At 38.8% G+C, this 14,053-nt stretch overlaps 1 protein-coding gene across 1 annotated transcript in view; it reads right to left on the reverse strand.

Annotated features, from left to right (window-relative positions):
- Positions 1–14,053, reverse strand: part of stk10 (serine/threonine kinase 10) — a 39,553-nt gene that overhangs the window by 5,952 nt on the left and 19,548 nt on the right. The window contains exons 3-10 of the mRNA XM_007562054.2: positions 13,265–13,313; positions 12,562–12,711; positions 10,272–10,344; positions 9,081–9,275; positions 8,532–8,613; positions 4,375–4,509; positions 2,032–2,361; positions 1,548–1,943 (exon numbers count right to left, since the gene is read on the reverse strand). Of these exons, the coding sequence (XP_007562116.1) occupies positions 1,548–1,943; positions 2,032–2,361; positions 4,375–4,509; positions 8,532–8,613; positions 9,081–9,275; positions 10,272–10,344; positions 12,562–12,711; positions 13,265–13,313 (1,410 nt within the window). The remainder of the gene's footprint in view (positions 1–1,547; positions 1,944–2,031; positions 2,362–4,374; positions 4,510–8,531; positions 8,614–9,080; positions 9,276–10,271; positions 10,345–12,561; positions 12,712–13,264; positions 13,314–14,053) is intronic.

Below are 14,053 nucleotides of genomic sequence, written 5' to 3' on the forward strand. Positions count from 1 at the left end.
AAGCTCGATATTCTGCTGTATCTGTTAAAGACTCTTATTTTGAATCAGTGAAGGAAGTAGAATTGCTTTGCTTTGTTAACATAGTCATATCACAAACTGTTTGGCTCACTGCTAAAATGCAGCACTAGTTGCTTTTTGTAACAAAGACTGATATTTTAGGTTATTTTGTATTAAAACGTTGAATATATGAGGAAAAAACAAGCATGTCAGAGGCTCTGTGATGCCGTTGGAACCTCACTAGAGGAAGTATAGTCACAAACTCTTTGGAAAACAATGAGGTGAATAAATGTTATACTGCAGTAGCATCAAGTACATCAAGCTATTTTACGGCTTTTTACACGTTACAATCCAGCAGAGCAAATCCACGTCCAACTGTTTTTCTTATTTTGGTTAATTTGATTTTATTTTTGGTCTCCTCCATCACTGAATGACATCAAGTCTCAGTATTAAAAAAACCAAAGGCCTTAAGAAATGAGAAACAACTTAAGTTTTTCTTGCACAATACTTTTGGGCTAACAGTTTAAAACTCAGACCAGAGCCACACAGTCCAGATGGAAAGCTTTGGTACGTCTACAGGGCAGCTGAGCCTCCAGCAGCAAATGACAGCTACTAAACCCAGCTGCGTGTCCATCTGATGAGTTCATTCCTTTTCTAATGAGAATTTATTCCATATTAGAAAAACCAAAAGATAAACGAATAATAATCAGGTAATGTGTAGAGCATATTTTTCTACATTTCAATCACTGCTGATTTTCTCCATTTCCAAATATGAACCCCTCCAGATGCCTCGATGTAGTCATTATCTCTATAGCATCAATATTCTGTTCTGTAAAATAAATTATGCAGACAGTAGACTTTGAATCTGTGTCTGTCAGTTAGCCTCCAGAAACAACTATGTGACAATGAGCTCCATAGAAACTTCAACTCACAATAGTGAATGTGGGACTGTCCCCACACAAAGGGCACCATTGGTTCCTGATGACTGTGAATGAATGTGTTATATGGATACTTGGCTTCACCAGCTTCTGGTTTAGTAGCTTCCATCTCTTTGGACGGTCAGTGGCTCATTGTTGAGATGGAATCACTTCACTTTTGACAGACTGTAAATGAAGCTTTAATCTGGACCCATGTTGTGAGGTGTAACATGTGATGTAAACCCGATGGAGACAGACTATCTTCTGTGTCAGTTAACGCCCTCGCCCCAAAACACAACACAGCACTGTTTCAGTTCCTGATGAGGTGCAGAGAAGAAGTTTTTCCAAGGTGGAGTTTTCCTACAGAGGCACTGAGATCCCTCTGTAAACCTTTGACTCCTAAATACAGGTCAGAGTAAACACAAGGTTCTGAAACAGGTTGTGTTTTATTGAATCTATTACCATTATATCTACAGTTTTTCTCATCTTCTCTAAAACTAAGAGGTTCTCTGAGAAACCGGCTGGTTTTGGAATTGATTTTTAGTGATGCAGACAATCTTGCTAATAGAAGTTGTTTTCCAGATAAGATGCATGTTAAACATATGATTGTGTTATGTTTTAAGTTTTACTGACCCTTGCAGTTATGTTGAAGTTCTCCTGTTTAACCGACATGCTGTCCGATCCCAGGCTGCCCGTTAACGAGTTTCGTTTGTGATTCCTTCCGTTGGCTTGCGGCGAGGACGGCTCCATGTTCCTTCCTATCGACAGACGATCTGCCATTCCTTTGCTTATTGTGTCGTTCAGGGCATCGTGAGGCTGTGGTACCAGGGAAGCTGCAAAGGATGGTGTGGGAGTGGACCCAGGAGTCATGCTGGGACTCGAGCTTGGAGTGGGTGAGTCTCTGCTGCCGGTCATCTCTCCCTCAGATGTATGGACCCTGGGTATGTCCCGGTTGATCATACTGTCAAGTTTTTCTGCAGTCATCTCAGACGGGGGTGGCCGTTCATTCTCTGGTGTCTCTAAAGCCGCCTGGGGGATTAACAGTAGTTATTAATACAAACTTCGTCTTAAACTGCTTGAACAAACTACAGGAAATGAAACGGATTTAGCTGAGCACCTTCTCCTCCTCCATTGTGGGGGTAATCTTTCCATCCTCAATGCCAGAGTCTGAGCTGGAGGTCTTTGTTGAGGCCTCGCTCTCAGCTTTCTCAGACTCCAGTACCTCATCAGCCAGCCGGCCCCCCACCTCCTCTGGATCTTTGTGAGAGACGGCGAAGCGTGGCAAGGGGACGGGCACTGCGGCTCGGTGCTCCTCTGCTGTCGTGGCGGGCCGAGCCAGTCTCCTGGGTAAAGGTACAGGTGAGGGTGTGGTGGGGCTTGGAGTGTCCGCCGACTGATCTTCATCCAAACTGGTCTGACTCGTCTGGCATGGCTCCTTTTCTGGTGGCTGGAGGAAACAGAGAGGCATTGTTATGCATCCGTGATACGAATCATTCTTGTTTTTTTAGGATTTAAGTTCCTAAATGTTAATGTTTTCAACCTTTGCTTCTAGTCCAAATGCTAATGGATGAAGTTATTCATACTTCCTACGTCTAGTCAATTCAACTGAAGCTTTGGCTAAAAGGAATGCTGGCCTTCTTCCTTCATGCTCACTTTACCTGCGACAGAGATGGTCATCTAATCTCTCCTGAAAGCACTAACTGGAAAAGAGTTCTTACAGTAATTGTTACCCAAGATGTGACTCTAGATAATCACCTCCTTTGTTTTGCATGAAGCAGATTATAAATTAAAATGAACGTCATTTGAAATTCAAGGTAATTATATATCAGTGAGTATTTTGACTAAGCATTTTAGTAATACCTATTACTATGTATTAAATTATTTAATCTAGATTCACAAAATATCTTCATGTTTGTAGGGTCAAGTTATGACTCTCCTGTGTTTTTGTAATTTGGCAAAACTTTCCAGCTCTGAGTGAAATATGGTATAAATGATTGGCTAAATTTCAATCCTTTGGTAAAAAATAAACAACATGTTTTTTTTTTCTGTTCTTGCTTAAAGAGAAGATCAGCGGTACAATAAATATTTATTATGTTATTTGCAGAGATACAGTGAGAAATCAGTAAATAGCCAGAATCAGGTGGTTTTTTTCTCAAAATGTCCTGATCAAAATTCTAACTTTTCCCCCAGTCAGTCGATTCACCACAAGAAACCAAAAACAGTTCAGATAACCAAAACCCATCTTCAGGGTGGAAGTCGGTATAGAAGGAAGACGGCTTTTTAAGTTTCACAGAGATGATTAAACATTTGAGGCACCATTTCAAACTATTTTCTGTCTGCTTTTATCTAAGCGGCTACTTTTAAAACAGGAGGCGGAGAATGAGCAGAAATCCAGAAGACAGCAGAGTGCAGCCGAGTGGCCAAGTTTTTCCTTTTGACCTTTCACCTTATCCATCATGGAACATGGAGATGGAAATGTTGGCACCGTTTTTGGAAATCTAAAATAGTCAAAGGTTATCCATTTTCTAAAGGAAGTACACGCAGGCATCGTTTCTTTTTCTGAAACAAATATTTTCAATGCTTGAAACTTTTAATATAATGGAGAATCAATTAAGACTGACATTGGTAGACTCAGTCATGTGTCTCTAATTGTTACAGTTTTTCTTAGATTCAACACATTAACATTGAGATAATCCTATTTGACACAAAGATGAGAACCGCTAAACCCCTGTGTGAAGTCAGAAGTGATCATAACGCAAAACAACTTTTATAAGCGTCTAACTTTAGTGGTGCAAAACATCTAAAAAAGGAAAACATTTGTTCCCTGGAGACAAACTGGCCAGTGGACTCTTTAGAGGCCTGGAAACTGGTTTATTTAAAGGTCAGTATGGCATCAAAACAATGAGAACTCTTACATAAATTTACTTCATCTGGAGTGGTGGGACAACAACATTTTCCATACAGAAGCAAGGTTAAAAGCAGGCGCCTATACTTAAACACATTTGGGTGTGAGGGAATGCCAGTATTCCGGCTTCTGTTCCTTTGTTTGTGCTGACTGCCCTCTCGTACTCTAACTTTCTAATCTTGTGTCCTCTGTGGATCTGTGAACGGTCTCAGCAAAACCAAACTAAACACATCAGCGCAGGGACTGTATTTACCGGAAGGAAAATGTTGCTTAAATGGGATAACCAGTAAAGTAAAACAACAAGCAGGTCTGAAGCATAACGTCTGGGCTTTTTGGGGGAAATGTGCAAGTAAGCATGTTCACTTTGTGTCAGCATAAGCCTAAATGTCAGCATGGAGACAAAACAATAGCTGTGTTGTTGCAGAAAATTTTACCCAAATCTCATTTATGCACTATTGGATAAATGCTTTTTACCTTCGAGGAAACACTCCTCACTTCTTGTTTTGGAAATAAAAAACTGGCAAAGAGTGAAATGACAGAACAGAAGAATGGTACCTCAATGAGATCCATTGTGTCGTCGTCCTCTCCTTCCTCTCTATTGTCTTCGATTTCCTCCATGACCTCAGCTTTGGCCTCGGCCACCAGCTCTATCAGTGGACGGTTGGAGGTCACCGTCTTCACAAAAGGGTGCTGTGGACAGAGAGCAATGACGAGCTCTTTAAAGTGATTATTGATTGAAGGCATTTCTAACAAACAAGCACACTTATGCTGTAATTGTTAACGCCAGTTCAAAGTGACAGAACTCACAAGGCTCCCAGTCACCAAAACAAACAGGACAGTTTTCCTGGAGGAAGCTGGACGAGTTATCCATGGAAATACTCTCAAATAACATCCACTGGGACAATTTTTCCATTTAATGCTTTTCCTTTTAGGTCCCAAGTCTTTTAAGTAAACATATTTATTGAGTTGAACAATAATTTTCTAATAAATAGTGTCAGAGTAATAACTCATGCTGTATGCACAAAAATATTTTACATTAAAAGTAATTTAGTAAACAGCAGTCAGCTCCTATTTGAAGTTTTCCACATAATTTTTCTTGTTGAGAAAACTGACTGGTTAATTCAGATGAGTTTAATACATTAGACTGGTTTAAGAATTTTCTTTTATTCATTTTCTAACTTTTGAAGATCAACATGCATCTATCCACCTGACATGTTCTGAGGTCTGAGTCACTTTGAAGAGTGGTAAACAGAAATGTCGCATCATAATCCCCCAGGGATCCATGAATTACTAACTAAAGATTATTGTGTAGATTGATCAAACTAAAAAAAATGTAAAGTAGAAATAATAAAATATTATCAGAATTTGTGAATTAGATTTAATCCCCATATTGTGTGACTTCATTCAAATTATTTTTTCAAAGTTATTCAACCTGAGATCATGCATGTTGATTTTTAAGGCATGTTTTATAGGGCACTGTATGATACTCATATATACCATACTTTATGTTATAGCTTAATTATGCATAATTAATACTGAAATCTAACTAACTAAAATCAGAAAAGGTAAAACTTTACTTGTCTTTACTTGGTAGTGATTCTGGTGCATCCTGGAAGACTTAGCTAGATTTAAAATAAATTCTGTAAATTAGATTAAATCTTTTATTTTCTCACTGTTTCAAAGATATAGAATCTGTTTTGAGAAATAAGTTCATTCTTTGAGTTTATCATGTGATAATTAAAATTCAACGCTTATTTAACTGAAAACACAACATAAAAATTTAATCATCCTGGACAAAGAATAAAATGAATAGAAAAATACTTTTAATAGGATGTCACTGCTAAAGGAAGAGACAGCCAGCAGACACCAGGCAAAGCAACAGAAAACTCTCTGCAGGTGAAAAGCTTTTCACCCTGTGAGTTTTATTGTGATGCTGCTGTTGCAGCATCACAATACTATTGTTCAGAACAAAATAACACTTAGTGGCAGTGCAAAGAAGATAAAAAGTTAAATTAGAAAGGAAAATGCTGCGGGAATAAAACGTGGGTCATTCATTATTCAGTGACTTTGCACTTGAGTGTAATTTAATTGGAACAGCTGACAAAGGGGGGAAAGGCTGCAGGCGGTGCTGGACCATGCAGTGTGTAGACGCTTGGTGTTCTTGCGCTTGCTGTGCGCTGTCACACTTGTTTATGTGCAGGCTTTGTCCTCAAGAAGTGCATTGGGCTTCGGCTCAAATGACAAACAGCAGTCAGCTCCTGTCTAATGGCCAGCTCACACACTGAGTGTCGATCCATCCATGAAACACATCCACATCCATGAAGGCCTAAAGCTGCTGCTGCTTAAACCAAGTGGCTGAACAAAATGTAAGTAGGTGAAAATGACATGCAATCTTTCTTATTTTATACAGCTTGGTTATGCAATATAAATGCTTTCAACACACTCAGGAAGATTATCTTTATGAGCAATAAACTGTTGTTTAACCTAAAGCAGATTTTATGCATCCAAGACTCATTTCTTCTGGAGCAGGTTCCACATGTCAGGACAAAAAGACCTTCACGATGGGAGAGCCTTGTCCAAACTTTAAAACAGACCAAGTTTAACGTCCTAATAATCTACAGAACTAAATACTAGCAATATTTGAATTTAATAGCAGGTTATGGAATTCATTCTGATCATCTTCAAACAATCAGTGTTTCTAACTAATACCTGCTGTTAGTCTATCTGTGATTCTGTCACCGTCTTCCAGAAAACTTTAGTCTAAAACAACAAGTTCATGTTCCTCACTGTAAACATGCAGTCTGTCACTGAACACCCTCCACCATGCTGTTTCCAGGTTTATAACGACTGTCAATCTGTAAAATAAATGTTTCTCTCCAACTTACAGTTCTGCACCTACCAGTTGTCTGCCACTACATGATGACTAAAAACTATTAATAAAGAAAAATTCTTCAACTTTTAATAATAAAGTCATGCAGGACGGCTAGGCCAAGACTAGCCATGTTTTCTTTTTTAAAACACTGCAGTATAATTTACTTTCCATCTTGTCATTTTCACGGTGCCAGACTCGAAGCGGATGGAGATTTGACATGCATGGCGTGAAAAGATCAGACATGAACAATATGGTCCAGTGGGTTACATGCATGCAGCTCCCTTTGAATTATTCAGGAAAAAATCAGAGTTTCTAGTAGCAAGAGGTCACTCCTCTGGTTTTTGCAGGGTGGCTCGACTAGGTTCTGGTTTAAGGTTATAATCAGCTTTAGATTGGGGTCAGGAAAATTGTTATTTTAGCCCACGTAAAGAAAACTTTCCTGCCTTTAATTTACCTAAAGTAAAAAGAAAAAAGTCTGGAGTTTCTGTCGGAGTAGACTGCTTCATTTCTTACTACTCTGCATAATCTTTAGGGACTGTTGTATTTACAATAAAATCTAGACACATTAAAAAAATATGCACGCTACATAAAATGAGAAACTCTGAGGGAGGAGAAGCTGCTTGCATCGTAGGGAATACTAGTCACCCAGATGGTCTGCAGCCAGCCACACAGTCAAAGTGACGGATAATGTTTCATGATGTTTTGCATACATTCCTCACAGGAAAACATGTGGGATAGATAAAACAAGACCAGAGTTAAACTGATGATTAATTCCCATTTCCCATGAAAAGCTTCATGAAGCTGACTTGAAGCCTTTCCTTCGTTTCATAATATAGTTTCTTTATGTAGCTCAATCTGCACTCTAGACGCTGTTATCTATGATTCATCCTAATTTCCGTGAAATCACTCCAAATCTCTTCTGTTTATGAAAGATGTAGATACCTGAACTGGAGAACGAAACCTAAAACTTGTCTTAAACTACGGTAATTCCCAATGAAGTGACATCACCGGACAACACCACCTTCACCATGTAAGCATCTAGCAGCGTTGGGAGCAGCAGGCATGATAAACATCTAAAACTTCCAGCAGCGGACCAAAGAGCTGCACCACGCCCGTCTCTTTCCCCTTGCAGGAGAACAGACAGAATTCCCGTCGGGCCTGTGTCTTGGATTTTTCATCTCTTCCTCCCACTAATTGACGTACAGAAGGTGGTCCTGCCCTACTGCTGGCTCAGAGTGGGACTGTAAATAGCTGGCATTCCCCTCCTCAGCTGTGGGGTACAGCTGGGGAGGGGAACGAATCTCAACAGATGCTGCTCCTCCTTTAATCCACACCCATCTGTTTGTTTCTCCGATTTTCTCTGCTTACAATTTTGAAAACAGGAACTTTGACTAACAGAGAGAATCTGAGTTTGTTTCAAAGAAAAAACATTTCCAATATAGGCACATTTATTTGAGTTGCCAGTCACTACAAGTAATTTATTTTGTGAAGATTTAATCTTAAAATTAGTAAAACCATTTTTAGCACATAAATAGTATTAATACTCTCTTTTTAAGCAGACATATTTGTTGGCACCGCTGATAAACAGATGCCCTAAAAACAGATTTTCTTTATCAATGCAACATTTAATTAGTGTATCTTTGTTCAGTCAGAAAAATAGAATCAGTCATCAGTTTATTCATGTATATTTGGATCATTTTCATTTATATTACTCAACTTGACTCTGTCCAACCAGGATAAGAAAAGAACAAGGGTAAAGTTATGACATGTGCTTACCGGTAAGTGCAACCTTGCATAATCTCTACTAGATTGTAACTTTGCACACTTTATTGCTCCTTACCTCCAACAGCTGTGCTGCACTGGGGCGACACTCTGGGTTCTTATCCAAAGCTTTCCTCAAGAAGTCATTAAAGTCCCTCGACCTGGAGCAAATACATAAAAACAGCTTCAGTTAGTAAGAAGAGGGGAGGTAGATGGCAGAAGAAAGGTGGTTGCAACACAATAAAAATATGCAGAAGATGCATGATGTTGATCCAAGCGAATCATCCCTTCACAGATATCCACTAAGCATGATGACTCAGCATCTCGTCACTGATAACCACAATAAATTTAGCTACAATAGAACATTAAGACTCGTAGAACTGATAGGGATAGATACGGCTTGGCATGTGCTTAAGCCCCGCCTCTCTTGTTGTTGTACTTTCATAAAGAGACTGTAGGTGGAGATTTCAGACATTTCCAAATAAAAACAAACAGGAAGCTCTTTACTGTAATAAATACAATCACATATATTTCTGTTTCCTGCTCCAGGCTGTTTACTACTTTACACTGGTAGATTAAAACAATTTAGGGGTTTTATATTCAGACTTTCCTCATTTGCCATCATTACCATTTACTAGGCTGGTCCAGGGTTGGGGGTTCTGACTTGGCGACCTTCAGCAGGACCCTCATTGGGTTGAGCTCATGGTGAGGGGGTTCGATTTGTGCGAGCTCGATCAACGTGATTCCAAGAGACCAGATGTCGGCCTTGTAGTCGTAAGGAGCGTCCTTCATCGTCTCACACATCACCACCTCTGGAGCCATCCTGGAGCAAGCAAATCAAACATTCATCACTGGTTTCCTTTCATAGCGCAGGAACATCTAAAAACATAATTCTACTTGGCAAAAAAAGAAGCAATTCTGCAACCAAGCAGCAGATTTGATTAAACTTCATTTATAAGTGAATAATCTGTGGCTTTTATGACAGAGAACAAAGTAAATAAGCGTGAAATGTTTCTCTTCTTAGACAAAGTAGGAACCAAAACTATCATTTCAGTTTATAACAGCACAACATGAATTTCCAACTACGTCTAAATATGAACCGCGTTGGTTCTCTTATCAGCCGCCATCAATGAATCATAACCTGCACTAGTCACTGATTAACAGCTGCAACAAATATCCACTTAGAGGATCACACTGTAGAACAAGGTTCATGCAGAAACTGATCCTGGATGCAACACACTTTTCAATGCATACAGAGAGCAACAAAATGATCAAACAGGTTTTAATGAGGATAATAAACCCAAAAATGTAAATCAATGAGATTTACTATAATTGTTTTCTGTTTTGTTGTTGCTGGTTGCCAGATGAACCCTGAATTTTATGAGCTGGTCGTTTAAAATTTGGAGGGAGAGAAGCTGTCACTTCAAGAACATCAACACACATCTGGACTATAAACACAAATGTCTTAGTCACTTCGATGAAATTAAAAGATTAAATCATCAGTTGCATTTCAAAGGAATTTTTTGAGGTGTTATAATTTTAGTGCCAGTAATTCTTTTCAAATATTTTTTTTCTCTTTTTTTTTTTTAAGAAATGGTGAAATGTATGCTTATACTTCCAAGATTAAAGAATTTCTCTTGAACATCTTTCTTAGGGATTTGTGGAATGATGTTGGAACTAAGGTGTAACACGTTTGCAAAGCATTTAACATAACATATGAAATGTTATGTTTCATACGTTATGTAAGAGCACACAAGCTTCTCAAATGATATTTGATATTCAGAGTTTTCCTGCCCTGTTAAGATGCCGAGTGTCTTACCAGTATGGCGTCCCAATGAAGGAATCTCTCCTCTGTAATGTTTTTGTATTTTTTGCAGAGACGCCAAAATCCGCTGCAAAAAGAGAAGAATGAAGGAACAAGTGAGCATAGCTACAGACGGATAGTAAATCTAAAGCTGTCATGAAATCCTTGGAGGAGAGAGAAAAGCCAAATGATTGAATTTATAGTCTGTTTTCCACACAAAGCCACCCCAATTCCCTGAAAAACCCTAAGATTACAGGGCTACTATGTTCTCTGATTATTACTGCTTTTCCTCCATTTTTGAGTTTATTCACAAGAATGTGGCACAGTCAGAGAACAGAAATGTTTGGCAGAGGCCTTTAGAGTCTGCACAACAGGGTTTCTCCTTTAATTACTTACATGTTCTATTATTGGGACTGAAAAGGCTCACTGCATTTTACACACTGCAGTTTAAAGAGCCATGGACCTTCCTGCCAAACTAATATTCTGAAGTGCTGCTTTTCACACTGTTTCATAGTTCAACAATACTACTGTCATAACTGCTGGATGTGCTCTTTTCATTTTTAAAATAGAGAAAATATATTTATTATGTGATAGACATTCATATCACAGGGATTGATGTAAACATGACTCCGACATACAATCCTTCATAACCTATCAAACAAAATCTCAATCAAATCCAACAAAGATGGTGGTTGTTACAAAACATGAATAGTTTCAACAGATATAAATGTTTTTGTAAGTGACTATATATGCAAATCAATTACTGATGAAGACTTTTACCAAAGCCATTTAAAACCTTGAGATCTGCTGCAGAAGTTTAATGTTGTGCTTCACTGGAACATTTTGATGCACTCAGCTGACCTCAGACACTCTTAATTGCTGGCTTGTTTGAATTAACATGTAGTTAGATAAGTATGGAGACTGTAAATGAGTCCATGTCATGACATAATGAGCCTGAAGAGGCAACTCCCAGTGATTAACTCTAACTGTGGCTGTACTGGGGAGGAATGTTGGGCACTGAGTCCGGCTCAGTGAGACCAGCATGACTGACAAAATGATTCACTGGTAAGATTTTAAAAAATCAAAACAAAACCTATACTAAAGCTGGTTCAACAAGGAAATGACTTGCATTAGCAGCCCTCACAGCTCCATGTCTTCACTCAGCCCTGCAAAAATAAATCCTGGTTTTTAAAACAACAAATATTTCTGTTGTGAAGTTTGATGCAAATGCTGACCTCCTGAACTCGTACAGCTTTTTGATGCAGCATTTTGTTCTTTTCTGGAAAATCATTTTTTAATCCAAAACACACTGGCCTTTGGGTTGGGTCAACAACCTCTGCTGCGCGATGTGGAGAATGTGAAGAACTCTTCAAAGAGTCAATATAGGAAAAAATGCAACATTCTCAGAATGCAGTTTTCCCACACAATGCTCACTTATGATTTGCTGGCAGTGCTGCAGTAGGGGTGCAGGGACTGCAGCTCTGTGTGTGTGTGTGTGTGTGTGTGTGTGTGTGTGTGTGGAGGGCGGGAATCTGAATAGTCCTTGTGTAGCAAGAATTTGGGGTTTCTGTAGGAATTCCTGTCACACTTGTGTAACTTTGCAAGTGTTCAGCATAAAATACAGCAAAAATAGAATATTTTTCTAAATAAACTATTAATATCAAAATAAACTTTTGACATCTTTGCCGTGTTACAAACTTCAATGTATTTCATTAGGATTTTTATCTGATGGAATAACAACATAATATGAACAAAGAAGCAGCCGAGAGGCCCGGATAACTCTGAAGGAGCTGCAGGGATCCACAGCTCAGGTGGGAGAATTGTAACAGTGTGGCACTCCACAAATCTGAGCTTTATTTATGTGATGTGCCGTTTGCCAGAAGCCATGCAGAACAAGACAAATGTGCAGACAAATGAGGTGTAAGCAAATCTGAACTTCCTGCCCTGTATGGTGGGAAACTGACATTGCACATCATCCCTGATTACACCATCTCCACCATGGAGATGTTGGGGAAGATGTTCACAGACATCCTCCATTCAATCTGACGAAGCTTGAGCTTTTTCCAAAAAAGAATGGCCAATACTTTTAGTTTCTTTAAAAGTACACCTTAGCCTAATTTGTGCTGGTCTGTTATAAAAATGTCTGATAAGTTTGAGGTTGTAACATGACAAAATGTACAAAATATACCAACAATTTGCTTGCAGTGCAAGTTGGCACTTGGCAAAACAGTGACAAAGACATTGATTTCTAGTATTACTCAAATGATCAAACTAACATTGAAAGGAGTAACGATCGAACCCTTACCCAGTTTGATATCCCCTTCGAGGGTGAGGAGGACGTTTCCAGCCTTCAGGTCTCTGTGGATGATCTTCATATGGTGGAGGTAGTTTAGAGCCTCTAACATCTGCCGACAGACCACCCTGATCTGTGGCTCAGTTAGTCCACGATCCAACTCTGACAAACGGCAAAGGAGAAGAGATACACAGCTTCACTATAGAGCAAAGACCAGAAGTAAAAATAAAATGAAGCAGCTTTTAGACCTGCAGGGAGACCCTCAAAGTGTGTGTGTAGTCTGCGAAGTATCATGATTAAACTAAGTCTTGAGGACTGAGCTACTGTGTGACTACCATGGGAGAAAACATCACAAGGTAAACCTGTGATTTCAGATCAGATGGCGTTGCTGGATAAGTAATGCCAGATTAGAAAAAAAACAATAAAGACGTCACACATAAGGACATGGAGGCCCACAGACTTTATTCTGCTTTGTCTGTGTTTGGTTAGCCTCACAGAGCTGCACACTGGGTTATTAGGAGGGGAATTATCCAACGAAAACAGGCAGAGGGGGTTTCCCACACTCAAGGACCCCCAATAAGTCTGACTGTGTTGAGCTATGCAGAGCCAGAAATTAATTTAAACATTATTATTACAGGGATAAACATGAAGAGTAGCTACAATAAAACATTTCTACTGAGAGATCAGCACAGGTGAGAAAAAGAACAGAGTTTACCAAGCATGTTAGCATCCACAGCACCTCCAGCGCAGAATTCAATCATGATCTGTGAGGGAAGAGATAAACTTTGAATAAATGCATGCAAACAGATTTCATACAGCAAAACTAATAGGAAAATTTGAGTCAAGCATTTTCATTTGCCTGTGACTGAGTGACAGAGGAAACTGGACCAGGAGGGAAATCCAGACACCTCTGAGGTGACCCATCTATGGGATCATCCCAGGAAAAGTGTTTACATTTTGAAAATATGTCAGGACACTGAACCAGGGAATTAAAGTTTAATACAAAAACATAGACATGAATTAGTTCAGGCCTGTTTGTAGGACCTCCTCCAGCATTTCATGCGGCTTTTGCTTCAGCGTAGTTTGAATTGTGTTTTATGACAGATATATAATGGTGTTATGCTTCTTCACTGCTTTAATTCAAGTTTCCTTTTTGTTTCATTTCAATTCTACATTGATTTCATTTGTTTTAATTCTTTTTTTTTTCATTTTATGCTAAGCTTAGTAGTAGTTTTTTTTTTTTTTTTTTTCAAATGTGCTTTAGAAATGTTATTTAGGGACAAAATATAAATTATGAAACACTTTAGATTAATTTTACAGCTGTAGTGTTGCATTTAGAGTGAAGTATGTGTTGAAGGTTTTTATAAGAAGCTCATGTTTTAACCAAAAAGCAACAAGCAAACAAACTAATATTGTTTTTGCAAAGTATATCTATCATATATGTACCAGTTGGTGTTCAAGTATAGAATATAACTGATACTTTGATTTCCAGTGTCCAGAGATC

This window comes from Poecilia formosa, unplaced genomic scaffold, assembly GCF_000485575.1.
Source record: "Poecilia formosa unplaced genomic scaffold, Poecilia_formosa-5.1.2 Scaffold133, whole genome shotgun sequence".
In the NCBI taxonomy this organism is placed as follows: Eukaryota; Metazoa; Chordata; class Actinopteri; order Cyprinodontiformes; family Poeciliidae; genus Poecilia; species Poecilia formosa.